The sequence below is a fragment of the Colletotrichum siamense genome (assembly GCF_013390195.1).
Source record: "Colletotrichum siamense strain Cg363 chromosome Unknown KSG_Cg363_contig06, whole genome shotgun sequence".
Taxonomy (NCBI): Eukaryota; Fungi; Ascomycota; class Sordariomycetes; order Glomerellales; family Glomerellaceae; genus Colletotrichum; species Colletotrichum siamense.
The window spans coordinates 1,463,426-1,490,752 of NW_023501019.1; the positions used below are offsets into that span (position 1 = coordinate 1,463,426).

The following is a 27,327-nucleotide window of genomic DNA, read 5'->3' on the forward strand; positions in this document are numbered from 1 at the left end:
CACGAGACGAATGTAATAGCAAGCTAAGTAGTTGACTGCAAGATTCGGATGTGCGAGGCGTGACCAACTGATGCTCGAAAGGTGTCTGGGATCAGGTGCGTGCCTACCTGGTACCTAGTTACCTACCTACCTACCAACCCTTACCGTTTACCTTATCGGATAAGATAGGAGACTACAGAGCACAGTCCATGACTTTATGACGTGGGCGTTTTGGGGGTGGGTCGGCAGGGCGGTGAGTAGTGGTATTGCCGTACTTATTCCAGGCCGCCTTCCTTCCATTTCATCCAATGCCTGTTTCATCCCTAACTTACCCTAGGTAGGCGTGGGCGGGGTGAAGGAAAGTCATTGCAGTACCTTTGCCAGTCCTAATACCAAGGTACCTAGGTGCCTTAGGTCTCCACACAGTGCTTGCCTACCTAGTGTAGGTAGGTATACTCGCTCTCACAGCTGTGTGCACCCAAGCCATCTGTAACATCCGTTCGTCTCCCTACTAAATCTCCCTTGTTCGTTGCTTACCCACCTGAGCTTGATACCTTGGCAGTGGGAATAAACGACAGTGCCAGAAAACGCGCCAACCTACAGCCTCTACTCTTGACAAGTCGGCGACGTAGCACATCGTACGAACCGCAACTCGGCTTGCAGCCTTTTCCTCATCTCCTGGTCAATGGCAGATTGATGAGTCGGTCCTACAACTTCCTCCCCGGAACATGGCGTCGGCAAAAGCTCCAGTGTCCTTGAGACCGCTACCCGTGCGAGATGTGTCCAATTCGTCCAGTTCGGCCACTTCGTCTCAACCTCCTCCCCCAACGCCCACATCGCTCAGAAATCATAACCCCCTCACCTCCAAAGTCACGACGGTTCTGTCAACCTCATACGCCGACTCAGAATTTCGGGACGCTCTACAGCTTCTCGACGGCAGGGGCCTGAAGAACACTCCCGAAACACGTCGGCAGTTACGCCTGGAGCTGCAGAAAGAGGTTATTGACAGTAACGGTGAAATCGTATTTCAATTTGGTCGCGTGGCAGACGTAAGTTTTCTTGACCCGTTAGACTTGCCTAGCCCGTTCCTCTGACCAATCTTTCTAGCAACTTCGCCGCATAGGAGCTACCCTGGACAAGCTCAACAACAACTACCAGCATGTGAGAAGTCGCATCACCGCCGCGCACCAGATTACAGACCCTATCTTAACAGAAGCCTCTTCCTTGATTCATCAGCGGGCTGAGGTTGACTCAAAACAACACATACTCAAGACTCTGCGTAGCCACTTCATGCTTTCCGACCATGAGGTTGCCTCCCTAACGTCGACTGCCGAACCTGTAGATGACAGCTTCTTCACCGCTCTCACCAAGGCAAAACGCATTAGCAAGGACTGTGAGATCTTGCTCGGCTTTGAGAAGCAAACGCTTGGTCTGGAGATCATGGACCAGACATCCAAGAATCTCAATCTCGCGTTTCAAAAACTGTACAAATGGGTGCAGCGTGAATTTAAAACGCTCAATCTCGAAAACCCTCAGATGAACTCATCTATTCGCCGCGCTATTCGAGTCCTGGCAGAACGACCCTCGCTATTCCAGAATTGTCTAGACTTCTTTGCCGAAGCTAGAGAGCGCATTCTCTCTGACTCTTTCAACTTAGCACTGACGGGTACGACGGATTCGGGCGTAGAAGACCATTCTGTGAAGCCCATCGAAATGGCCGCCCACGATCCCCTGCGTTATGTTGGCGACATGCTTGCTTGGATACACTCAGCGACAGTGAGCGAGCGAGAAGCACTCGAGATCCTGTTCGTATCAGAAGGTGACGAGATTGCCAAGGGGCTGCAGTCAGGTCGGGCGAACGAGTTGTGGCAGCTTCTGGATGATGGAGAAGGGGACGCGGCTGGTGATTACGACGCTCTGAAAGCGCTAAATGATCTCGTAGACCGAGACGTGTCCGGGGCGACTCGGATTCTGCGCCAGAGGGTTGAGCAGGTCATTCAGTCAAACGAGGAGACCATCTTGGCTTACAAGCTCGCAAACATTCTCGGTTTCTACCGCTTCACCTTCACGAAGTTGCTGGGCAGCCAGTGTGGCCTGCTGGATCTCATGTCTGGTCTTGAAGCAGGGGCACTCAGACAGTTCAGGTCACTTATGCGAGACCATATTGCAACGCTGCAGGGTGACTTTCAACAAACGCCTTCTGATCTTGGGCCGCCGGACTTCTTGCTCGACGCGTTGAAACAGCTAACTGCTGTTATGAAGACATATGAGATCTCCCTAGCGACTTCTTCGGACCGTGAGAGTGACTTCCAGCCAATTCTCTCGGAGGCCTTTGAGCCGTTCTTGTCTGGGTGTGAAAACATGGCCCGGGGTGTTGGCTCTCCAGCAGACGCGATATTCTTGACTAACTGCTTGCTTGCAGCCAAGCAGACGTTGGAGCCATTTGATTTCACCCAGAGAAGGGCGCAGCAGTTGCAAGAGGGAATCGAGCGAGAGAGCGAGAAGCTCGCAGATGGGCAATACCAGTTTTTCAGGCGCGGTTCAGGGCTTGAAAAGATACTCGACGCCTTGGGTAAGTTGACAACAGAAAGCAGCGATGTTGGGAAGGCGGCATCACTCGAAGTGTTGCAGCCAGAAGCCATGAGCAGAGCCAGCCAGATTCTTGACGACTTCCTACCGTCGGCATTGATGGATGCTGTGGAGAACGTGAAGCACCTGCAAGACTCGGTTCTCGCAAGGGGACTCACGGAAAAAGCAGCTGCGAGGTTTTGCGACGACTTTGAGCATATTGAGCAGATGCTGCTTTTGGTGGACGAGATGGCCGGCAGAGATGAGGATGCTGATGAAAAGCTTGATGAACATGTTTCATTGCGCGCCCTGTTTCCCAGAACAACGGGGGAGATTAGGGTGCTGCTGTCATGAGGACTTTCGCTTCATGATAGGTAATGTTAAAAAGCATACAAAGCATACCTACCTTGGTAGTCAACTCTTAGCAGCCTATAGCGTCTAGCGTGTGTACTTGCAGCTGCTGTTTGCAGCAGAGATGTCCCGACCCCTGTGAGGAAGGTGCCTAAAGTCACCACAGTACGTGGCTCGGGTACCTAGTACCTAGGTAGGGAGGTAAGGTAAGGTAAGGTAGTTCCATCGACCTGAAGGATCTGACGCAGTCTGCTGGCTACGTGCTGTAGGGCTGGTTCAGTATCGCTTTCGCTCCCCACCCTGGCTTCCCCCGAGCTAGGCCCGGGGTAGTGTAGCGACGTCACTACCCCCTCTGTCACTCAACCGGCCTAGGTATCTAACTACCTATTTACCCACCCACAGCGCCCTCTTAGTCAGTCATCTTTGAAAAACAAAGGCCTGGGAACCGTCACTTCTTGATTCCACGACAACGGACACCACATTGCGACCCGAAACCAAGGCAAAGCACTGAAGGAGACCTTATCCGCAAATTTAGTGCCAGGCCGGGACGACTATGGTGTTGCAACCCTCGTTACTACCACTATGTCACGCTCCCGAGCTCTCGCTGTTCTACAGAAGACGTACGATGACAGCTATTTGAAGTGCTCGACTGCTGTCTACTACGAAAGCCAGGTGTGTGATGATCGGGGAAATCATAGCCCTTCTCGACCATGTCCTTCCTTCCTTTCCTTCCTGCTGATGCGAACCGTCCTTACTTTCAGGGCGACGAGAGCGAGGCGATGCGATGCTGGAAGAATGCCTTGGAACAGATTTATGATCAACACGTTACCAAGCTGCTACCCAACTATGTGGCTAGATCCGAGACGGAGGAAGCCTTGATAGATTCCTTGCGTCAACTAGAGCTCCAGTGCAAAGAGCGCATTGACCTGCTTGAAGCGTTACGGATATCCCGACAAGACGCCGCCATGACAACCCAAAACTCCAACGCTGTACCGCCGCTATCAACCTCTCCCGAGCCGTCACATGTGTCGACACCGGAACGAGGCTGGATCGGCCAAGGGACAGTCCCGGCTATCAGGTACCCTGAGCTTTCGCGGCCCGCACTGCCCAAACGCCCTTCCATGGCCACAAGAACGTCGTCAGACCATGCCGCAGTTGGACGCGGCCAGAGTCCTTCCAATACACCACCCTTTATCGGTCCCGTGTTACCCCCCGGCACGGTTTCCACAAAAGAGCAGGCAATGCGATCACCAAGTCCTGAGAAATATACCATGCGGACCACTTTGAGATCGGGCAAATCCGGGGAGAAGACGCCCAAATCGAGCCGGAAGTTATCAAAGCCTGAAGGCCCTGGCGCGAGCAAAGCAGCCACTTTGGCTTGGAGCGCTATCAGCTCCCGAGACCGGTTTTCAAGGACTCCCCAAGTGATCTCAGAGCCTTCGTCTTCTACGCTGCCGTTAGCTACGCCCCCAGAGCAACCACGCAAGCCTTCTCCCGCCGCTACCCAGTGGGATGTCCACACCCGTAGGCTTGTCACACCTCGAGAATTGCCCTCGACATCCACGGACACGCTTAGCAGCGTGCGAAACTCAGAAGATCTTTCATACGCCCGCCCTTCTGCGCTATCTGTCAGTGCCGCGTCAAGTGCTTTGAATGCCATGTCTGTCCAGGATACATCCCCTGTGGAACAAAGCACGCCAAAGCAAGAAAGGTTGTGGCGATCCAAAGACCACCCCTCTTCGGTCCCACGAAGCAGGATATCTCCACACAATCGAACCACTTCACCGGATGCAGACGATCTAGCTTTGCGGCGCAAAAGCTCTTCAGATGTCACCAAAATTCGGAGGAAACCTGTTGCTGATACGATCAACCGGTCAGCTCGACAAATCGCTAGTTTCTCCGAACAGGATAGAGTGACCCGATTCCGCCGCCAAACCCAACAGCCGCGGAGAAACTCGTCGGCCAGTTGTTCTGATGACACTGCAGCGACCCCGAAACTCCCCGAGAAAAGGCGCAAGGGCAAGCACAAGGAAGACGCGCTAGTAGCTGACGCTGGCGTAGGTTCGTCAGAAGATTCTGTTGAAGATGACAGCGAGAGGACGGCTGCGAAGGCTGTCTGGAAAGAGAAGAAGAAGCGGATGTTGAAAAATCTGCCCGCCGGGGTCGACGAGACGGCCGCGAAACAGATTCTCAATGAGATAGTTGTTCAGGGCGACGAAGTTCACTGGAACGACGTTGCTGGGCTCGAAATAGCCAAGAACGCGCTGAGAGAGACGGTGGTGTATCCATTTTTGCGTCCGGACTTGTTCATGGGGCTTCGGGAGCCCGCGAGAGGCATGCTGCTTTTCGGTCCTCCCGGGACAGGAAAGACTATGCTGGCTCGAGCTGTGGCAACAGAGTCCAAGTCGGCATTCTTCTCCATATCTGCTAGCAGTCTGACAAGCAAGTATCTTGGCGAATCGGAAAAGCTTGTACGAGCGCTGTTCAGTTTAGCAAAGGCATTGGCACCAAGCATCATCTTTGTCGATGAAATCGACTCGCTACTATCGCAACGATCTGGGTCAGGAGAACACGAAGCGACGAGGCGGATCAAAACCGAATTTCTGATTCAGTGGAGTGATCTGCAGCGTGCTGCTGCTGGAAGAGCGGTCGATGAAAAGGACGTCAATCGGGGCGATCCCAATCGTGTTCTCGTTCTAGCGGCAACCAATTTGCCCTGGGCCATTGACGAGGCTGCCCGCCGCAGGTTTGTTAGACGTCAATACATACCACTACCCGAACCGAAGACCCGCTCCACGCAACTTCGGACACTTTTGGGTCAGCAGAAGCATAGCCTTACGGATCACGACATTGAAAAACTCATTGACCTAACAGATGGTTAGTATCATCCCCCCGAAGCTACTTGGCTTGCCTTGCTTGACGGATTCCAACATTGACATTGAGCGTGACAGGCTTTTCCGGATCTGACATCACAGCTTTGGCCAAGGACGCGGCAATGGGCCCCCTTCGATCCTTGGGCGAGGCGCTGCTAACTATGACGATGGATGAAATCCGACCCATTGGGCTTGCGGACTTTGAGGCAAGTCTGACCACGATTCGGCCAAGCGTGAGCAAGGCAGGATTGAAGGAATATGAAGATTGGGCGAGAGAGTTTGGAGAAAGAGGCGGGTAAGAGCTACAACTGATGGCGAGCGCTGCATTCGCTCTATGTGATTTGCAAAGGGCCCGGACAAGACATAACGGGAAAACATGATACCCCAAGTAGCGATCGGTGGGTTACTGGCGCAGAATAAATGGTGGGAGTCATTTGACAACTGGGCCTTGTTTTCTGTCCAGCAATATGAGGCACCTGTCAGCCTACGTTAGGAATGTTACATGAGTTTTGGCACAAAGCAAGCTGCGCACACAATTTGCAAACCGGGCGCTACATCGCGACATAGATCGGGCAGATCAATCGCCGAGGTTTCGTAGGATCCGCCTTCTACACAACCTTTTTTGCAGGATGTTGTACACTGTGTTGTTTCTCTAGTATGAATTGAAAGTATGGCGTTAGACAAGCAAACTTCAATCAACTTCTGGCTGAGGTGCAGCCGCGGGCCTCTTTGTGATATCCTGCCTCCTTTCCGCTCGTCTTGCGTCCTTTGTCTCCTTCATTTGCGTACGGGCAGCGAGAAGCTCCTCTATCGTCGGGATGCTTGGGCGGTCTTCGATCGGAGTGCCGTGGGGTGCGATGATGCTCTTGACAACGTGGCGCTTTTGGGGAGATCTTCTCCAACCGGGAACGATCGAAACGATGTCGCCTTGCCTCAAGGAATTGTTGGGATCATGGACGAGGTATTTCTTCGGTTTCGTAAACATCTGGCGACAAGTGGTGATCAGCCATGACCCATGGGCTTCGGTGAGAAACATAAAGCATTTACCTTTTGGACCTTTTGATTCCATTGCTGGCCGCCCACGCGTACCTTGACCGTCTTCGACATCCGGCCGGCGGTCACCACAACGCCATGAAGCTCGCGAAAGACTTGGCCCGCGGTTGAGATGGCCGATTTCGACATAGTGAACTTTAAAATGAGCCTATACCAAGGCAGAACTTATGTATGTCGCGTCTGCTTATGTGCAGTTCTGTTGTGACTGGGGACGTTGGAGAAATTGAAGGTTGTTCTCTGCCGGGGCTGATTATGTTGCCTCGCATCCATTAGAATTGCTGAATTTGACCTACGATAAGTCCAGTATGATTGGTTGCTCGGAACAGCTATTACGCCGGCCGTGCTCTAACCTATCTGGGCATCTATCAGCCCGGGGCCCGCCCCACGTATGTGTTCCATGCCAAGCAGGACCCGACACTGCGGGAGGAGCGACGCTAAGATAACCTTAGATTGCACAGCCTTGGCTCTCACAGCGTTTTGGCCGCCAAATGCGAAAGGGTGCTTTTTGTTTAGTTTATAGAGACAGGCGTTTCTTAACGTGCCCGACTAAAGAGGTGAGGGCTCTTGAATTTTCTGGATACGGTGATAACTGTCTTATGCGCAGCCGTCATCCTGTCCCGTTCAGTGATGCGCCCATGCAACCGATCCCATCAATTTCGATAGCGCTCGTTCGCCGAGGAAAGAGCTCGCCAGGGTCAATTAAGACAACGCAAGTCCACAAGACAAATAGTGAGGACTTGCAATTTTTAGGGAGCTACTGGTTCGTCGTCCTGAGTAAAGGCTTGTGGATCTGGGTCCATGTTCTCAAACATCGAGTCAATGATCAATCATGTGAGAGACAGGGAGTATCGTGGATTGAAAAGCAGGCCGGTTTGTCAAGAACACGCGTACTTTTTACGTGAAGGTTTTTTTTCTACTGTCTCCACAGATAAGAGCTCACCAATGACAGTGTGAAGCTATCACGGTACTGGCAACAGCGGGAGAATAGCAATAACATTCATCTTGCGTGTCCCTACACAACGACTGCTGCATTCTTTACTTACTGTCCGAGGCAGACTCGAGATCGTGTTTGGAGAGACAACGAGACAACAAGAGCAGATACGGCAACGATACAGGGGATAGATATGGCATGAGAGACGGCATGAGGGACTAGCAACGCTACCGAGGCAGTTAATTGTCATAACTGGCAGCCCTGGAGAGGTTTGAGATCAATGGATCTGTTCCCTGGAGGAACCTAGTTGCCTCAGGTGCCAATCTGAGGTGCCTATGTGTGCTGGAGGTGCCTCGATGCTTTCACATACCTTCAAGGTTGCCTATTGGCTGACCCACCTGGTGTCGCTTATCCAACCATAAGGTACCTACTGCGCCCTACCTAAGGTGGGAAAACTGTGAATGGAGGTACCTTAGCTTTTCTTTCTGCCGGGCGGGCAGACGCCTGTGTTGTGCCCCGCCCTCGGGTGCCCTCGTGCCTCCTTGACCAAGATAAGGTAAGTACTGCATAGTAAGGCCTGTCGGCGCGCGCCATGGAACGACGTCGCAAACTTTCGCCCTAGGTGCCCCAACTGTCACGCATATTAAACCTGCATTCCTCGCACCCGTCCCACACGCTCCGCGACTGATTCTTCTTGTCGCCCTCTTCTTTCTGTGTTACAACGCACACTCTGCGACATTCCGTCCCTACTCACCCAAACTCACGGTAGCCTTACTGTGTGTGTCCTAGCGCAGTTCTGTTTATTTGTCGGTTTAACACCTCCTTTGCTCCTGCTCCCTGCCTCCATCCCCTCCCTTCGGGAAAAAAAAAATGTCTTCACCCGAGGCCCGTGCTGGAGTAAAGCGACCTCGTAAGTTCCGATGCCTTTTCTTCATAAACAACCGTACCTGGTGTTTGCCCGTCTCTTCTCTTCTTCGTATTGCCCGCCTGCCCTCCAGGCAATCTCGTGCAACATCTTGCGCATTTATTCGGTGGGCCTGATCAAACGTTGCTACCCTCTGAAGTGTTTGCGACCATCAGTAGAAACCAGAGGCAAAGCTTTCCGTGGAAATCGCGCACTGCTTTAGCGGCGATGGCAGACTCATCTTCCCAGGGCAAGACCGCAACTTGTTCGCTTCATTGTCATCGCATCTCGGCTAATGTATCAATTCTTACAGGCACTCAGTCGCTTCCCCCTCCGGCGCTCCCACAGCTTGTCGCCGAACAGAATGTTCCGATCCCCCCTGCAGACAAGGACTCCCAGCGTTTAATCGTTGTCCTGTCTAATGCCAGCCTCGAGACGTACAAAGCATCCCACGGCGGAACTGGTCGGAATGGCGTCCAAAGGGAGGAGAAGTACTCGCTGCTGAACAGTGACGAGCATATTGGAGTCATGCGCAAGATGAACCGCGATATCAGTGACGCGCGCCCTGACATTACTCACCAGGTTGGACACTACCAGTACACTGCTTTGCATTTTACGCGCCCCAACGCGCTCTACTGATGTCTGCATTCAACATGCTGACCATACTGACCAGTGTCTTCTCACCCTGCTCGACTCGCCTATCAACAAGGCTGGCAAACTTCAGATTTACATCCACACCGCCAAAGGTGTCTTGATTGAAGTGTCGCCCTCGGTTCGCATTCCGCGAACTTTCAAACGCTTTGCTGGTTTGATGGTCCAATTGCTGCACCGTCTATCTATCCGCTCCACCAACTCGCAGGAGAAGCTCTTGCGTGTCATCCAGAATCCCATCACCGACCACCTGCCTCCCAACTGCCGCAAGGTCACACTCAGCTTCGAGGCCCCCTTGGTGAAGTGCAGGGACTACATCGATACCTTGGGTCCGAAGGAGAGTGTTTGCGTCTTTGTGGGTGCCATGGCGAAAGGTGCTGATACTTTTGCCGATGGTCTCGTGGACGAGAAGATATCTATCAGCAACTACAGCTTGTCAGCTAGTGTTGCCTGCAGCAAGTTCTGTCACGCCGCCGAGGACTGCTGGGACATTCAGTGATTGCGAGTGCCCCACGCCAATGATTTGCGGCTGGTGAGTGTGTGTAGCGGAACGCAAGCTGCTGCTATACCTAGACTGAATGCGACGTTGGCCCATGCTGCCAAGTTCTTTGGTTCCCCGATCTGCAGGACCCAGCGCCATCAACTCGTACTTCGAAAGCCACGGGCGCAGCAGGAAGAGCACGATACAATATTGTGGTCGGCAGCCGTAGCCTCCGGATCTCGGTTCGCCTACGCTTGCGCTTCCGCTGTTTCACAACCAAAACTGGGGCATCCATCGACATTCAACATGCTCTCTTCTTCCATTCGTGTCACGTCAAGTCGACATAGCAACTCTTGCCGTCACGCTCATTGATCATGCGTGGTTGGTTGTAGGACCTCTTCAGCTGTGGCAATACTTTTTGTTTTCTTGGCCATAGTCATAAGGTGGGGGGGAGAGCAAATTTCAAAAGCCAACGGCAAGCGCCGAGGCAGGCAGAGGGTGACTCCTTGTCGCTGAATTGATAGCCAGAGGGTTTTCGGGCTTGTTAATGGGTTGTTAAGTACCAAATAAGGATCGCCTCAGTCGCTGTACGTATGGGCGTGCAGGCTCTAGTACTGCTGAGAGGCCCATCCAGTTGAACACAGAATCGCATCAATGTCTACGACTACCTCAATTAAGCATCTTGGTGATCTCGTGCGGTGGTGCACCGGAGAAATGGCACATCAGCGCGCGTGTGGCCTTATTTGGTGGCCGCGATTGGTCTGTAGATGTTTACTGTCGCCTCATGTTGAACAGTAGTAGAATGTCACAATGCTGTCAGGGGCACATTTAAGAGCGGAAGAACGGCGGAATACCCGGGAGGAGGATACCTACTTAATAGAAGTCGGCTATCTAGGGATTCGCAGTGGCATGCCATGGGCGGTAAGAAATCCCTGAGCATTTCCACAAGACTTGAAAGACGGGAGGCTAGGTTGGGCAGCGAAATAAGAGCAGGGGTTACGGCCAACCAATGAGCAAAAGAGTGAGGCGGGATGCGAGAGACCTGTCATCTGAGGCGAGAGGCGAGAGGGACTCGGAGCCGGTGGTTTGCATCAGGTTCCATTCGGCAGGCGGGCTGGGACTCAGACTCGGCGCAGTGATCCAGAGCGGTAGACGTTGCGGTGAGTTGCAGCTGGAACTGAGGGACTGTCACGCCGATGATTGGGCGTTGAAGCAGGATGAGAAAAGTGCACGTTTCCAACGCGAACGAAGTGTGGTGGATGGCAATGGGGCAGCGGGGCTTGGTAACCGAGTGGTGGCCAGACACGGCATGACACGATTTCCGTAAGGTATAGGCGGCTTCCATTGGGTTGGGCTTAAGACGCTTTCCTGCCGGTGCTTTCCGCCAGTCTCTCGTACCGTTGAAGGATAATTCTGACAATGACTGAGGCATTGCGGTTGCTCTTTTGCTGTCTGGTGGGGCGAACCTACAGCACATCCATCGATACGTATCTTAGGTACCACGTAAGGAACCTACCACACTCGGGCTAGCTTACCTTAGTGCGCCTAGATACGACTAGGTGGCCGAGGAGATGGTGCCCTCAACGGCTCCTGGTGGTCTCCGGCAGCATCCCCGGGCAAGGTGGCCGTCTTGGAGTCGGCTGGATTCGACTGGATGTAGAGACCACCAACTCAGTCAGACCGCGATGCAGCAGAAAGGACTGGCCAGACCCGAGCAGCCAGCAGGCTCCATTGGCGGGTAGCATTAGTGCATGGGCACTTGGTGGCCGCATCGACACGGAACCGCCATCACGGACTGACCCGTTTCTAGACTATTGCCAGGTAAGGCACGTACGCAGAGCAAATGACTGGTGTCTTCTATTTGTTTGTTTTCCCTTCCAAATAGTTCCAGATAGGCATCCCAATTGGAAGGCATTCTTCTCTTCGCCTCAGATACTGGAATGGAAGAGATGCCCCGAAGCAATGAATGCTCGTTCTCAAGATAGTTAAAGCCCATCTTGCCTCTAGGCACCATCTCACGTCTCGCGTCCATGTACACCCTCATAACCAAAAGTACAACAAGCAGCCAGCCATCCTCCAACCCAAACTCTACCCTACCTAGGTAGCCAGGCCAAGCCAAGCCACCAACCCCAACTTCATCCCCGTCCATATCCCTATACCCGTCTCCGTCTCCGTCTCCGTCTCCATAAGATCTCATTATTGTTGCCTGCTTCCGTGCCCATCCCCGACAGCCCCAGATGACCCCCTACTTCGATGTCTCCCACCTGCCCTCGTCAGCCTCCTTCTACTCGGCCGTCCTCCAACCCCTCGGCCTCCGCTATATATCCACCGACACGGTGACCGCTGACAACGCGGACGACAACGACAACGACTCCAAGACGACCATCACCAACCGTCCGAGGTGTGAGCTTGTCAGGCTTCCCGCCGCAGTCACCTTCGGTTTCCGTGATCAAACATCATCCCCGCCGACCCCCGTCTTCAAGATCCGCGAGACCCGCAATTCTTTCGAGCCCCTGAAGAAGTCCCGCGTTGTCTTCTCTGCTCCATCCCCCACCGTTGTCACCGACTTCCACTCCTATACCCTGCGTGCTAACCCTGCTCTCCTGCCCATCTCCCGCCCCGCTGCCATAACCCAAAGTGGCGATACCCACCGCGCCGTTGTCACCGACTTGGACGGTAACACCATGGAAGTTGTATATCAACCCCCTCCCAACTACCCTCCCTCCTATGCTGGCTCTACCGTTCGAAAAACCCAATCAACACACGACGAAGTCAGTCGCATCCTCAACTGGAACTACGACGTTGCAAAATCTTCGCCATCACGCTCTGCCGCCGCTGCGCCTGCCAGACCCTACGCCTCTGGAGCCATGACCTCCCAAGCCGGCCAATACCCTGGCAACGAGCCGTACACACTACTCCGCCGCAGTGTCACCACTTCCATTATCGAAACCTCTCCGTCAGCCAACAATGATCTGGCTTCCTCGCCCGCTAAGTCCGCCGCCCCGAGCAGCAATTTGCAGACCAGTACCGTCCTCGGAGGTCTCCTGGGCGCGGCTGTCGGAGCTGCCGCCGGCGCCGCCATGACATACACCATGTTAAAGAAGGAACGTGCACAGGCTCCGAGCCAGGAACTTGACGGCGCTGGTCCCGCTCCGCCCTTCCAGCGCCGTGCTACCTTCCCCGAGCAGTACTCGGATCAACAGCCCGCACCGCGTTACGTCGAGGTCGAGAGAACTGTCGAAAAGATCCGCTATCCCGAAGCGTACCAGACCCTCCCCGACAACCGTGTCCCGCATCAGTACGCGGCCAAATACAGCCAAGCCGGCAGCCGGGCTCGCGAAGACGTCGATGACGATGGCCGAAGTCAGGCGTCCCGTTACCAACTTGAGAGGGCCAGCACCGTTCACTCTCGTAGTCAGACCGCTGTTCCCAGGGCGACTCCGCTCATGATTACCGACTACGAGCACCAAAGCAACGCTGGACTTAGCATTGCTGGCAAGTCGGCCGTGCCTCGTACCGTGGTCGACGACGCTGCAACGTATGTCTCGGCCAGAAGTGCCAGATCCCAGTCAACCGTCCGCCCGCCGCCACCCACCGTCGAGACCATTCTGGGGGGCAGGAGTACGGCTCCCAGCCGCGCGCCGACACAGGCTCCAAGCATTGTTCCAAGCAGAGCCCCCACTCATGCTCCGAGTGTGGTTCCGAGCAGAGCCCCCACCTATGCTCCGAGTAGAGCTCCGACTGATGTCCGCAGCCGGGCACCCACCGCTGCTCCCAGTCGGGCCCCTACCATCGCCCCCAGCAGAGCTCCGACCAAAGCACCCAGTCATGCGCCGACATATGTGCCAAGTAAAGCGCCGAGCAGAACGCCTACCAAAGTTCCGGTTCGGGCTCCTCCAACCATTGTTCGAGCCGCCAACCAGCAACAGGTGTTTGGATATCCGCCAGCCACACGAGCACCTACATTCATGCCAGCAGCGCGTGCTCCTGCGCCGGAGAGCCGTGCTGGCAGCAGGTGGGAGGACGATGTCGTCAGTATCGCTCCGAGTGACAGCATCAGCTGCATTGGTAGCAGAACGAGCAGACGCCAGTATCACTAAAGAAGGCGAGACGAATTGCAAGGCCTGCAAACGTGATGTTACGTGGAAACAATTATTTCGCGTTTACGCGCTGGTTCATGCATGTGCGTTGTTCTAGCGAAGGCAAGGTTAAGAACTTCAAGTCGAGACCTATAAACAATTAACAGATGACTCGGCCAACAGCACGAGGACTGGAGGATGAGTCAGAGTGCGTCTCTACATATATATGCCAAGTTGGCGGTGGGGGCACGAGGGCCGCTTGCACGCGGCCAGGTCGTTGCATGTAGTAGCATTTGCTGATCTTTTGTGTGACCACTCATTTACTATTTTTTCTTGTGCGCAATGAAGGATGGTCAAACATGTGTCTGTTGAAGAGAGAGCGAGGTCTCAATTGTGTCGGTATGGAATGGTCTAGATTCTCCATGGGCGACGGCCCGGCTGGATTTGAAAAATGGGCCATGGTTGCTTTCTATTGTTCCAGTCAATAACTAACTCGCTTTGGTATCAGAGTTGTGCACAGAGCACCGAAAGGGCCGCGGTTGTGATGTAGTCTCGGGCATGACGTGCGCCTTGGTGAAGAGCCGCTGCATTCCTTCTCTACAGGCACTTTGCAACTACAATGAGGGGTATTCAAGCGTTCAAGCTCCGATACTCGGCGCCCCGCAGGTTGCTGGCACTGGATGCCAACAGCGTTGCCCAGCTTCCCCCCCCCTCCAATCCCTGCGGATTTATACGCCTCGAGTCAAGCGCTGGCAAAGTTCGAATTCGCATACGCACAGCAAATTACTACTTTTCTCCAGCCTTTGACTCCGTCCTACCTACCACCGAACACAAGCACGGGTGGGGACACACCGACGACAAATACAGCGTTTGGATGCCTGGTTTTTGTCAGTCTCCTCTCTGTCCTAGCGCCGGTGGGACCCTCTATCTTCATCGGCCTAATCTTGACCCTGCATTGACTCATTTTATCAACTTGGCGCGATCAACTTTTTGCGGGCATCCAGCGCGAACGTCTGTCTCAGCAAGCTCAGTGAGTCGTCGTCTCGGTCAGATCTTCATTGTCCGTTGGTTCATTGTTACATGCGTTGGGTTCTAACTTCCCGGGCACTGCGGAATAGCAGACAGTAGGGAGCAACCTGCCAGCCAAAATGCCGTCCTTCGAACTAGGCCAGTCTATACCTCCTGACACTGCCCATGTAAGGACAGCTTGATTCCGACACCTTGCAGATGGGTAAGAATGACTGACGGTTCACTAGGCAGTCAGCGTTCACCTACCAACCTGGGAGGCGAATGTAGGTTATGAAGAGGGCCAGCCATGGGTCGTGAACAAAATGACAACTGGATATCCAAGGTGGGTTTTGTTGCAAGAATACTTCGAAGCCCCGGCTCACCACCCGTGTAGATTTTTCGTTCACAAGAGCATAGTGGCACTGGCAGAGGAGCTGGTGTCACAGTATGGCCGAACTGGTCAGCAGGCTATGCTGTTCCCTACTCCCCGCATTGCTAGACGGTGCCTAGCCTTTGTCAAGAAGAATTCAGATCCATCCGCCTCTTCCGACGCCACCGTCATTGACTTTGGACTGAATGAGTCCAGAGACATTTCGCCCCTGTTGCGCTCCTTGTCGCCGACTGTTTCTGCCGTCTTTTATTCTCAGGATGCATTCCCTGTCACCAAGCAGTACTGGCAACACACCGGAGATGGCGTGTCAAGTCGCCGAGCCGAGTTTTGCCACGACCTGCTCAGGGAAGGTCTTCTAACCGCCATCGAGAGACCTTCGTCTCCGGTTGGCAAGGCGTGCCGTGGCCCCAGAAGATATCATCGCCCGTCGTCCATCGACGATACGAAACATCCTGCCCCGAAACCAACTACTTCAGGTGCGCCCGAGGCACAGGAGAGTCTACGTTTTTTGGAAGAGCGTTTCGGACGCAACCTTGACCTCTCCCTCGTCGAGCGTGCAAAGTCTGCCATCAAGCGCAGAATTGCTGGCGCCGTGGCCGCTGATATGGAAGCCAGCATCACTTCGTTGCCTCCCATGGGGAAGAACACTAGAGGCCAGGAAGACCTCCAGGAAGGCGACGTGCACTTGTTTCCCTGTGGCATGAATGCCATCTTCAACGCTCACCGGGCTATGACGCGTGCCAGGGGTAACATGAAGTCCATCAACTTCGGCTTTCCTTACGTGGACACCCTGAAAATCCTGCAAAAATTCGGCCCTGGCTGCGTATTCTACGGTCATGCCTCGGAGGAAGATCTAGATGATCTCGAGAAGCGCCTAGGAGATGGAGAACGATTTTTGGCGCTCTTCTGCGAGTTTCCCGGGAACCCTCTTCTGACCTGCCCTAATCTGTCCCGGATCCGAAGTCTTGCGGACAAATACGATTTCGGTGTTGTCGTGGACGAGACCATCGGCAGCTTTGTCAACGTGGATGTTTTACAGTACGCCGACATCGTCGTGAGCAGTCTAACCAAGATTTTTTCAGGCGATTGCAACGTCATGGGTGGTAGTGCCATCTTGAATCCTGGTGGCAGATACTACCAGGCTCTGAAGACTGCCTGGGCTGAAGACTTGGAAGATACGTATTGGCCCGAAGACGTTGTCTTTATGGAGCGGAACAGCAGAGACTTCGCGTCTCGCGTCGAGCGCATAAACACGAACTCAGAAGCCATCTGCGACATCCTCTCAGCCCACCCGCTAGTCAAACGTGTCTATTACCCCAAGGTGAACCCGACAAGACCCAATTACGACCTGTGCAAGCTACCCGGGGGGGGTTACGGGGGGCTTCTGTCCGTAACGTTCAAGCAGAAAGAGAATGCTATGACCTTCTTCGACTCGCTTGAGACGGCAAAGGGACCAAGCCTAGGAACCAACTTCACCCTGACGTCGCCCTACGTGCTTCTGGCGCACTACCAGGAGCTGGACTGGGCGGCCGGTCTGGGCGTTGACCCAGACCTGATCCGCGTGAGCGTCGGCCTGGAGGAAACAGACGAGTTGAAGCACATTTTCGCGCTTGCCCTCAAGGCAGCAGAAGAACAGAAGGTTGCCTGAATTTGACAACCATATCGCAGGGCTAGCAGCTGTTGAACAATAACAACAATAACACCAGCGACATGCTAGAGTCACCAGGTCATACACTGGCCAACCTGGATGAAAATAAGAAGAATTGGGATAAGGAGGCCAAAGTTCGACTTAGTCGCCCAGTTTCACTACTGAGAACTTGTATCGGAATTATCAAGGGTATCTCTTAGCGAAACCTATAAATCAGTGAATAGTGTAACAGGTCATCCTCCCAAATTCAGCCCGTGGTTACATGATGGAGCACTCAGAATGAACATATTCGGGCCCGTAGTCTTCGATGCCTCGCTCGATTTCATTGGCGCGTTGTTTCTCCTTGGCCTCTTTCGGAAAATACTTGCGCATGTATTTTTCCAGCTGCATGTCCAGATTGTCTACCACATTGTGCCATTAGTACGCAACATACTCAAGGCTTGCAACCTTCACTGGAAGTCAGTTTTCGTGAGGGACTATCATTCTCACCTGCGGATGCTTTCATGACTGTGTCAGCTCTGCATAGTGGGCAGTTTTTCTCGTTGCGACGCTGGATCTTAACGATACACCTGATGCAAAAAACGTGCTGACAGGCCAGCCGAACCGGCCGGTAGGCGATAGAGAAGCAAATCGGGCACAAGTAGTCGCTGATCTGCGGAACGACGGACACCAGGTCGGTCGACATCTGGGCGCATATATCCTTGGCAACGGATCCAGCCAGCAACTTGTCGGAGTGAACTTGGGTCGGAAAAGACTTGGAAACTCCAAGACAAGTCCGCTTATCAAACTCTGCGTCTGTTAGTCTTCCTTTGGCACGGAAGCTAGTGTTGACTGCATAGCAGCGATGTGAATTATCCAGAAAGCCACGTACTTTTCAAAATCTTATAGATGGCGATCTGATTGATCTCCTGAAACTGCAGGTTTTTAAGCAAGACAGCATTCAGACTCATGAAGCGCACTAGAGCCTCCCTGCTCTCGGGGATTTTGAAGGCTTTGGCCAAATTTCGTTTAGTGATCTCCGCCTGAAACCACTGTAATTGTTTTGCGGCAGTCTGACTGTCACGAGAGCCATGGTCCTGTTCATTGGTTGAGAAAAAGACTTGGGCGTCAAGGTACAACTCAAAGATAGCCCGCCACCTCGCGAGATCGCTTTTGGAGAGTCGGCTTGGCTTGGTGAGATGCGACACATCCTGACGAAGGGCAACAATCTCTGTCACCATAGCCTTCTCTTCTCTGGCCTGGAGTGCGTCGAGGTTGTTCACATCGCTCTGGAGTATGTCGAAAAATTCACTGTCAAAGACAAGGGGTACCTCGATGCGCTCATACTTCTCGAAAGGTGCCGGTTGATCCTTGATCGTAGACAACCTGGCCTCCACGACAGCAATGGTCACGTCAGACTCAGATATGAGCGACTCTGATGAGGCCTCTTCCGGCGACTGAGATCCTGAGGATGGCAGCTGATCCATGTCAAAGTCGCCCTCCGAAATAGGAGACTGGAGTGCGGCAATGCGTTGAAGAAGAGCGCGAGACGAAGGGGTCAATGAGGCATCTACTGCATTGCCATCGCACATGTGGACCTCGACGGTCAGCTTGGGTCGTAGCAATTTGGAATTTCCAGCAGCTGAGAAATCGTCAACACATGTTGGTGCGAACGTCTGTTCGAGCGGCGGTAGCAAATGTTGAAAGAGGGTGAGAGCCTACCATTGAGACGGTATTTAGCGGCCAGCGGCGAATCAACAGCAGGGTCGAGGAGTTGACGCAAGGTCTCTGGGTCGAGTCCAAGATCGTTCAACTCGCCAGAAACGCGCTTGAGAACCTTTTTCAGTTGGCTATATGGGACGGCGAGATCAACCCAGTGAGGTGGGAAACCTATGAGGTACTGTCAGCCAGTCTCATTCTTCGGGGACATGTATGTACGCGAAGGGGCACGTACCTTCCCGCCTGAGCGTCTCTTTGAAATCATGGGCAAACTTCATGGCTTATCAAATCACTAGTGCAAGTATACGAAAACGACAGTGTTGGCGCCGAATGAAGACATGGCTTTCCCGTGTAAGCGTTGCTGGCCTTGGGTCGTTGGTAGGAAGGCATCAAGAAGATAGACTACAGGTGGTGTTAAGGCGACGATTGCGCTATATAATGAGCAAATAGGCGCGTAACGAATTTTCTTTCTTTGTCCCCCCCCCCCCCCGACCTGCTGAGCTTTCGCAGCTGTCACGGGCAGGGACATGGGTGGCGTCAGTGACAGGTGCAAGTACAGGTACGGCGGGTACAGGCCGCTTGGGTACCTAGATGCACCTACGCTGCCCGGGGAGTTCCGCTACCTACCCAGGCACCTTGGGTAAGGTAGGTAAAGAGACGCGGGACAGCCCACGTCACCTCCCCGAGGTGCCACATGTAGACCTACATGCTAGTTTAGCGCCTGCAATGGTCCGAGTTTGTGGCATTCAGTAATCCATGGGTCGCCAACGGCGCCTCAAACTCACCAACTCCAGGGTCTAGACCATTAAAGACGAGGCTGGGCTTGTGCTTCAGTTGGTAACCCTGAATCGGGAAAACCCACGCTTCAAACATATCCTGCTTAGCTTCGTAGATACTAGGCAAAAGTTGCAGAAAGGTGAAGACAGCGCTGGAGCCGTATTGAGTGTAGCTAAGAAAGGGGAGCAGCACCAGACGGGTAGAGTGGCCCAGTGGAAGCGGCATAATCTTGCAACTTGTTGACGGCATGCCGTCTTTTCGAGGTCAGAACTATGTTAAGCTGCAACTAGGTGTGATTGAATAAGAAAAAAAACTGGCAAAATTGCCTTCTTTTTCTTTTCGCCCGGGGAGGGCGGGATTGTGCAAGGGGGATAAAAAAAATAAAAAAATTTAAAAAAATTTTAAAAAAAAAAAGCGCAGTGGCCAGTGATCACAGCGCGACAAGTGTGGAGCATTAAAGTGCACGGTGCGGTTAAGCCCGCTCAAACTCTTTACTAAGATATGTCTCTGTCGCATGGTTCCGTCGTATGTGTATCTGATTCGACAGCTAGATAATATGGAGGAGCTGCAATGTATGTTTGAAAACTCATAGCCATAGGTGTGTGAAGAGACGAATACTCATTCAAGACCCCCCCTAGCTGCCTGAAAACTGGTTTGTCCACTACATTGAGTTCGCAGTTAAAATCCCGTGAACTGGGCGCTGGATGACTCATCGGGCTCGATTGGCCGCGACACATCGGGTTGAACAAAACGAAGTCCTTCTCACCTCAACTCACAACCAAGCCTCCGCCCAACGTTGAGATACATGGTACCGAGATGGCGTAGGTCTGTCTAGTTCGACGATTTCTGATTGTCGTTTTGGTCCGGCTCATCACGTCGAATTTGGAGGCTGCCTTTTATCGACCATCTTCACTGGATCGTCTTTTACTCTCCCGATATATCAGGCGTTATAAAACCAAGACTGCCGCCCCATCACCTGACTGAAGGCGACAATCACATAGTCGTAACAAAACATGGGCGCTCAACAATCCTCCGGTCGCGACCAAACGGCCGGGGCGGCGTCTCAGCCCATAAAAACATGCTACTACGAGCTACTCGCGGTCGAGCGGGATGCCACCGATGACGAGTGCGCCATCCTGTTCCAGTTCCAAGCCTTCCTTATACTGATTTTCTATAGGATTAAGAAGGCCTACAGGAAGCGTGCTTTAGAGCTCCATCCAGATCGAAATTATGGCGACGTCGACAACGCCACCCGACGCTTCGCTGAGGTCCAAGCCGCCTACGAGGTTCTTTCCGACCCTCAAGAGCGAGCATGGTATGATTCGCATCGCGAAGCCATCCTGCGTGGTGCCGACCCAGAAGATGCAGATGGGCTCGGGTCCGAGTTCAATAACGTTAAGCTTACCTCCACGGATGACATCTTCTCCTTGATCCGTCGCTTCAATGCCACTGTCCCCTTCACGGACGAACCTTCCGGGTTCTTCGGCATCGCAAAGGCAACGTTTGATCACCTACTGGACGAAGAAGTCGCTGCTGGAGAGTATGCGCCCGGAAATATGCCTGACTATCCTACATTTGGCATTTCCGACGATGGATATGAGGATGTCGCCAAGCCCTTTTACGGTGCTTGGGCAAGTTTCTCGACACGAAAGACATTTGCCTGGAAGGACAAGTACAGAGTGTCAGATGCGCCTGATCGTCGTGTACGTCGTCTCATGGAAAAGGAAAACAAGAAGTTACGCGACGAAGCCATTCGCGACTTCAACGATGCCGTAAGATTTCTCGTCACATTTGTACGGAAGCGCGACCCCCGATACCTTCCCAACACCCAGACTGCTGCGGAACGCCAAGAGTCTCTGCGAAATGCTGCAGCTGCTCAGGCAGCTCGCTCGCGTGCCGCCAATCTTGAAAAGCTTTCTGACGCTGTTGTTCCCGACTGGGCCCAGGCTCGGGATGATGCGGACGCCGGTGGTCATTTCCCCGAAAGCGAGGAGGAGGAATCAGAGGTCGAAGTTCTCGAGTGTGTCGTGTGTAACAAGACTTTCAAGAGCGAAAAGTCGTTTGAAGCACATGAGCGGAGCAAAAAGCACCTGAGGGCAGTTCAGCAGCTTCGACGTCAAATGAGAGACGAAGATATGAATTTCAACCTCCGAGAAAGCTCCACGGTACAAATTAAGAAAAGTGAGGCGGAAAACAAGGCAGAGCTCGAGGATCTTCAAAATCTGGAGAGTGACAATGTGCACGAGGTTGGTGGGGAGGAGAATGTGCCGGACGTCACCTTATCGACAGCGAAAGAAGCCGTCGATTCTGATGCTGCTTCGGACTCCCCAGACGATGATGAATATGCTTCCCGCGCCGAAGTAGAGCAGCGCCTTTTCTCCAACGATACGACACTTCCGCAAAGTGGACAAGAGAGCACGTGCAAGCCTGACAGCGACCAAATTGCCAATCTCATCGGGCCCCTCTCTATTGGCGACGATGGCGACGATCGCCAACAGCCCAAGAAAATTGGAAAGGCCAAGGCTAAACGCGAGAAGAAGGCAGCTCGTGAGGCAGCGGGGGAGTCTCAGGCCGGCGTTGTAAGTTTCCGACTTGTCCTTTCCCGCTCTGCATCGTCGCTAATGGGCTCAAAGCACACTTGTGGTGTTTGTCAATCAACATTCTCCTCCAAAACAAAACTTTTTACCCACATTCGAGAATTGGATCACGCAACACCGATATCGAAGACTACGGGTAGAAGGAAGAAGCGATAGATTACCAAAATAGGAAGTAGTACCGCGCCATCTTCGCGTACTACGACTTGTACCCGTAGCATCTCGATAAATTAAAATGTCCAAATCCATGCATCCAGACCGATGCTGCTAAAAGAAGCCTTTAATGTTCCCCGGCCGGCCCTGTTGCGCCTCAATGTGCTGGTCGTGGATAGACTGATGCCCAGATCACGAATAAAGAAGTGTCATCCCGACGCCGAACGGGTTTGCTGACCGCCTGTGCGCCTTACTCGCCTCAAACATCGAGGATAGTATCTCCATCGTCATCGCTAAGGGTTTCCACCTCGTCAATCGCACTCTCTCTCTCTTTACTGCCTACTCCAGCAACAGGATCGTTGTCTGCGACATGTATCACGGCCTTGCCTTGCACATGCTTAACATTGCGTCGCCACTCGGACCAATCATCGTCATCTTTGATTAGAAACCCAATCAGCATGCTGGGATCCATTTCCCTGACATGCAGTCGCCGCAGCCTCCGGGTATGGGCGGTGTCAATGTCCGCGTCAGTATATCTTGATGGATCCGAATGATAAGGAAGAGCTGGACGCGTGTGGTGGGGATCTAGGTAGAACAGGAAGGAACCTTGTGCCCCTATGAAATAGTGTGAGGCAGATGGCCGGCCTCTGCGGGAGGATTAGTACCACACCAAGCTCCTGTATCCGGGACCACTCACCCGGCAATACCTACGGACTGTGGCATCTGTAGAGCAGCGATCAGAGCATCCCAGTAGACAGGTGTGATCTTGTCGATACCCAGCCTCGTGCCCACCAGAATGAGCGTCGGATGGAATCGAGTGCCATCAGGCTTCGCAATCTTCATAAATTTGTCCTCGTAAACGTCCGGTCCATCGCCAGTAGAATAAACCCTCAAAGACGGTTGCTCTTGGGCGTTGGTCAGAGACCTGCAGTCGGTGTTTAGATCATCTGTGACTTCAAACATAACCAGACGGACCACAGTCAGATACAACTTACTGGATGCAGCGGGCAGTCGCAGACGGGCCGAACCATTCCCCAGGATATTTTCCGCAAGCAACTGCGCCGTGTTGGACAAATTGATGGATCGAAAAAGACGCCCTTGGATCATCGGCGAACATGGAAAGCAGTTGGCGTTCCATACTTCGTGATTCACCTCGTCGCCAATCTGGACCAACCATTTTTAGTCGACTTGATCACTCATCGGCAACACCCATTATGGAAGCCAGGGGTTTTGGGGCTGAAACGCAGAGCAGACAGGACATACCACGACCAAGATTGGTGATAGCCATCGCGTTCGCCAGAAGCATCTGACCCGACCGAATCATGCAACCCCATCCGCTGTCGGATGAAAACCCACTTTGATCAACCAACTGACTCTTGATCCGCATCGACAAGGACAGAGCTGATGAAGCGCGAGGATCAGTAGACTTGGCTATAAGCTCAAAGTCGGACCGATACGTCATCCAGAACTTGGACTCGAAATCATCCAAGAATGCAGCGGGCCAGCCTCCATCTTGCACAGAGTAATCATCGTCGTATGCCAAAGAGGAGGAGAAACTGCTGGACACTGAATCAGGAGGAGTCTCGGGACCCAGAGCTGGGGGCACTGGTGATGGGTTATTAGCGTTGGTCTGGGAACTGGCAGTGTCTGTTGTAGGCGGCGTCTGGCCACGGCTGCCCTTCTCTTTACCAGCCTTGGTGCTTAGATTGTATGACCGACCCAAGCACCAGACGGGAAGGTCGACCCGGTAGTCATTTGTAGGCTCAGGATCCCAGAATATCTGCACGATTCGACGGTACCGGCCGAGATCCACAGCAGCCATTGCGGATGCCATCGAGAGTATAGGCTCGGTCCAAATGCCGAGAGGATGCTGGTGTTTGCGTCTGGGGGTCAGCAGCCGAAACAGAAGCTGAGATCGAAGACACAGAGGCGAGCGCGAGTTGACTGTTGACAGTGGTGGACACTGCTTGTATCGCGCTGTCGCCAGGAGTTCTAGAGCGACGTGATGAGTTGGGCTGAGCCTCGCCGGTGGTTGATGGTTCTGTGATCGCGCGAACACAGCTGAACAGTGCTAGGTAGGAGCAAGGTGATCGATCACCTGCTGTGTACAGAGTGTTTTGGAGAAGGCGGATTGGGGTAAGGCACAGAAATACGTACACTGAGGCTCGACGGGGAGGGATGTGCGGGGTAAGACGGTGCTCAGTTCGTAGATTCGCTACTAAGATCAAAGAACGTATAGGTACAGCGGATTCCACATACTTTGCCTTTGCCAGGCGACGTTAGGAAAGATGGGATGTGTAGGTTGAGAAGGTCCTCCCTAAGCTGCCCAGCCGATGGGTAACAGCAACAATAAAGTGGCCCTGTGACGCATCGGCCTACCTGGTATGCTGTATGCATGGCGGGGCTTAGTGATGTGAGGTACGCTAGTCACTATACCAACCTTACCTTTGATAGCCACATGGGGCCATGATTGGCATGTCAGCGGGTCTTCTACCTAATCGCCACCTGTATTTCGTTAACATGCTATGGTGACGATTGGGCGACACACGACTAATGGACGACTACGGAGCACCGAGATGGTCCTCTTTTGATCGTCTCAACATGCCCCACTTAAACCCACCTGTACCCGTGTTATCGATAAGTGGCTCAACAACCCGTGCGTGGTCACCTTCATCCAGGCTCTATTTTTTCCTTGCCCCCCACCTACGATTCCCATCGACGGCCGAAAGTTTGCATTTCCTAGCTTCGGAAAAGGTTGACTTTCGTTTCCTGAGGCCCTCTCACGGGGCTTTTCCACGGAAATTCTTTCAATCACAAACAAATCCACAACTTTCCCTACCAGCAGCGGTTCACGCGTAGGTGATGCCACGTCGTGGCAAGAGAGGCGGTGCGAGAGCACTGTCAGGCAGGTCTTTTCAATTGCGACCTAGTCTGGCTACGGATCGGTATCCTGCCTCAGTCAACGCTGCTTCGACCGGTTAGTTGAAACTGTTCCCAGCTGACGGATCCATGTGCCGTAAACCAAGATTGACGCCTTTGTTCCAGGGTTTACGTTGCAGGATGAGGCCCGTAGCACCGCCCACCGTTCCTCGCCCTGGAGTGCCGATACGAGACTACGACATCAACCTGTCAAATTTGTTAGCACCGGATCTATCGAGCCCCTTAAGCAACTGGAACAAGAGATCTTGCACAAAGCCGAGGCTGCTCAATTCGAAAACAAAGCGCACAAGTTGATCCTGCAGTCTCGAGACAACGCGACACAGCTCCACGAGACTAATGGCACATCGCCAGGAATCGACAACGAAACCTCCATGGCGACATCTACAGACGAAACGGACCCGGATGCCACTGCTCGTCCAGATCTCGAGATTGATTCCGCCCCCAAGCCGCCTGAGCAGGCGTCCGAGTCGCTACCGTATTTTCTTGATGTCACAGGTGACAGAGACTTGCAGCACAATGTCGCCTTTGGTGTTGAATTCCGATGCGCCTCGCCTGCCGCGTCCGACTCGAGCGAGGAAGTCATTCTGTTCAAAGGCCGTAATAAGGCTGCTCCTGAAGCTTCCGGCGGGATAGAAAAGCCATTCAACCTACATGGAATATGTACGGAGATCACGGCCATGGAGCAGACCGTCCTACCAAGCAATAGTGATACGGAGGGCTCGGCAGATGACAGTTTCAGCCTCGAGCGCAAACAACCCCGAGGCGCAAGAGCAGCAAAACGTCTTGCCGATGAGGACTTGATTGCAGACTACATTGCTAACATGCGCGAGCATGGTGATGGCGAAGGCCTACTACCGGCAGACGCATATTCTCGACGAGACTTGGGCGGCTCCCTCAGCGAATTTGAAAGTATCGACGGGTCTCTCGATACCCTCGCAGCCCAGCAGGCAAACTCTTTGTCAGATGATAGCAGCGAGGCGCAGATAGCAACCGATGCTGATGGTTTGAACGACGACAGGATTGCCGACCACGCACTCAAAGATCACCAGGCCGGGAAAGGCAAAGTCGCATGCGGCAACAATGCAGTACGAGATTCTCTCCACACAGACTTGCCTAACCTGGGCTCATTCGATGCATCTCACGGTGAAGAGGCAATTCTACCCAGCGAAATCAGCGATCAGGAAGACGATGAGGATGACCTATTTCGTTCAGCGGCAGACCGATTTGCTGGTGAGATCGATGACTTCGACTTCATGGATTGGGATCGACCTGCCTTAAAGCGTAAGGGCAAGGGCGCTAAAAATAGGATTCCAGTATTTGACATATCTGATTCGGAGCTTGAGGAGAAGATGCTGGCGGCTTGGAAGAATGACCGCACAAAGAAGGCCGAGAGAAAGCGAGAGCGACAGGCCCTGCGCGCCCAAGGCCTCCTTGGAAAGAATGTCAACCCTGAAGACTTGAGGGTGAAATATCCCCACGGTATGGGTCTAGACCAGATTGCCGATGAACTTCGGACATTTCTCCTAGGCACCAACACCATGTAAGTCGGCAGTTGCTACCTATCCGACTTGTCTTCAACAGACCCCAAAACTGACAGCAGCGCGCAGCCTCACGTTACCCCCTATGGACAATCATGCCCGGAAAGTTATTCATGAGCTGGCGAGCAAGTTTAACATCAAATCCAAGTCAACCGGGTCAGGCGACCAACGTCGCCCCATGCTTCATCGCACCTTTAGGACTGCCAAGTTTGCAGAGGAAGTGTTTGACGCCGCTATCGCTCGTGTCGGTCGCAAGTATTTCCCCCGTAATGATACTACCCTCCGAGCCGCTGTACAAAGACAATCAGCGCGCCGTGGGGGAGGCGGCGGGCATGCAGGCGTTATCTATCGGGATGGGGAAGTCGTGGGCGGATCGGCGCCGGAATTGGGCCAGGAGAACAAGGGGCGGGCGATGCTGGAAAAGATGGGCTGGAGCAGCGGCACCGCCCTCGGCGCGCTCAATAACAAAGGTATCTTGCAGCCAGTGGCCCATATCGTCAAGCGCAGCAAGGCGGGGTTGGGATAACATGCTTCTCCGGCTTCCGGGAGACGGTGTGCCCCGTATAGCGGTATCGAATGGCATACGGACTGGGCCAGGTGCAACAGACCAGCCAGCGGCAGGTCAGCGTCTTGTAAGAGTAAATTCAAAACGTTCAAAGGCCAAGGTCCAGGTGTTGTGTTCATGTGCACGAATTCATTCGTCCGAAAAC

The 27,327-nt window shown here is 53.4% G+C and overlaps 10 protein-coding genes across 10 annotated transcripts; 7 read left to right on the plus strand and 3 right to left on the minus strand.

Annotated features, from left to right (window-relative positions):
• Positions 1-707: 707 nt before the first annotated feature.
• Positions 708-2,901, plus strand: COG6 (Conserved oligomeric Golgi complex subunit 6; the record flags this gene model as incomplete). Its single annotated transcript, XM_036641254.1, has 2 exons — positions 708-1,028; positions 1,087-2,901. 2 exons carry the CDS (start codon positions 708-710, stop codon positions 2,899-2,901), a joined length of 2,136 nt encoding a protein of 711 aa, XP_036492878.1.
• Positions 2,902-3,480: 579 nt separating this feature from the next.
• On the plus strand, positions 3,481-6,070 carry CGCS363_v009406 (putative AAA domain-containing protein; the record flags this gene model as incomplete). Its single annotated transcript, XM_036641255.1, has 3 exons — positions 3,481-3,570; positions 3,660-5,775; positions 5,850-6,070. The coding sequence occupies 3 exons, from the start codon at positions 3,481-3,483 to the stop codon at positions 6,068-6,070; spliced, it is 2,427 nt and encodes an 808-aa protein (XP_036492881.1).
• A 392-nt stretch (positions 6,071-6,462) lies between these two features.
• CGCS363_v009407 (37S ribosomal protein S17) lies at positions 6,463-6,953 on the minus strand (the record flags this gene model as incomplete). The annotated part of the gene is made up of 2 exons (XM_036641256.1): positions 6,463-6,756; positions 6,819-6,953. The coding sequence occupies 2 exons, from the start codon at positions 6,951-6,953 to the stop codon at positions 6,463-6,465; spliced, it is 429 nt and encodes a 142-aa protein (XP_036492880.1).
• A 1,672-nt stretch (positions 6,954-8,625) lies between these two features.
• EMG1 (Ribosomal RNA small subunit methyltransferase NEP1) lies at positions 8,626-9,809 on the plus strand (the record flags this gene model as incomplete). The annotated part of the gene is made up of 3 exons (XM_036641257.1): positions 8,626-8,665; positions 8,973-9,241; positions 9,333-9,809. 3 exons carry the CDS (start codon positions 8,626-8,628, stop codon positions 9,807-9,809), a joined length of 786 nt encoding a protein of 261 aa, XP_036493093.1.
• Positions 9,810-12,028: 2,219 nt separating this feature from the next.
• On the plus strand, positions 12,029-13,891 carry CGCS363_v009409 (uncharacterized protein; the record flags this gene model as incomplete). The annotated part of the gene is made up of 1 exon (XM_036641258.1): positions 12,029-13,891. One exon carries the CDS (start codon positions 12,029-12,031, stop codon positions 13,889-13,891), a length of 1,863 nt encoding a protein of 620 aa, XP_036493092.1.
• A 1,127-nt stretch (positions 13,892-15,018) lies between these two features.
• met-7-1 (Cystathionine gamma-synthase) lies at positions 15,019-16,917 on the plus strand (the record flags this gene model as incomplete). Its single annotated transcript, XM_036641259.1, has 3 exons — positions 15,019-15,066; positions 15,127-15,221; positions 15,273-16,917. 3 exons carry the CDS (start codon positions 15,019-15,021, stop codon positions 16,915-16,917), a joined length of 1,788 nt encoding a protein of 595 aa, XP_036492848.1.
• Positions 16,918-17,175: 258 nt separating this feature from the next.
• On the minus strand, positions 17,176-19,488 carry TRY3 (Transcriptional regulator of form adherence 3; the record flags this gene model as incomplete). The annotated part of the gene is made up of 7 exons (XM_036641260.1): positions 17,176-17,318; positions 17,407-17,706; positions 17,789-18,538; positions 18,619-18,786; positions 18,851-18,868; positions 19,243-19,317; positions 19,401-19,488. The coding sequence occupies 7 exons, from the start codon at positions 19,486-19,488 to the stop codon at positions 17,176-17,178; spliced, it is 1,542 nt and encodes a 513-aa protein (XP_036492849.1).
• Positions 19,489-20,405: 917 nt separating this feature from the next.
• Positions 20,406-22,145, plus strand: CGCS363_v009412 (DnaJ-like protein subfamily C member 21; the record flags this gene model as incomplete). Its single annotated transcript, XM_036641261.1, has 2 exons — positions 20,406-21,971; positions 22,026-22,145. 2 exons carry the CDS (start codon positions 20,406-20,408, stop codon positions 22,143-22,145), a joined length of 1,686 nt encoding a protein of 561 aa, XP_036492846.1.
• A 253-nt stretch (positions 22,146-22,398) lies between these two features.
• On the minus strand, positions 22,399-23,961 carry ATG4 (putative cysteine protease ATG4; the record flags this gene model as incomplete). Its single annotated transcript, XM_036641262.1, has 3 exons — positions 22,399-22,786; positions 22,837-23,044; positions 23,403-23,961. The coding sequence occupies 3 exons, from the start codon at positions 23,959-23,961 to the stop codon at positions 22,399-22,401; spliced, it is 1,155 nt and encodes a 384-aa protein (XP_036492847.1).
• A 1,040-nt stretch (positions 23,962-25,001) lies between these two features.
• SQS1 lies at positions 25,002-27,143 on the plus strand (the record flags this gene model as incomplete). Its single annotated transcript, XM_036641263.1, has 3 exons — positions 25,002-25,116; positions 25,185-26,619; positions 26,687-27,143. The coding sequence occupies 3 exons, from the start codon at positions 25,002-25,004 to the stop codon at positions 27,141-27,143; spliced, it is 2,007 nt and encodes a 668-aa protein (XP_036492852.1).
• Positions 27,144-27,327: the final 184 nt, after the last annotated feature.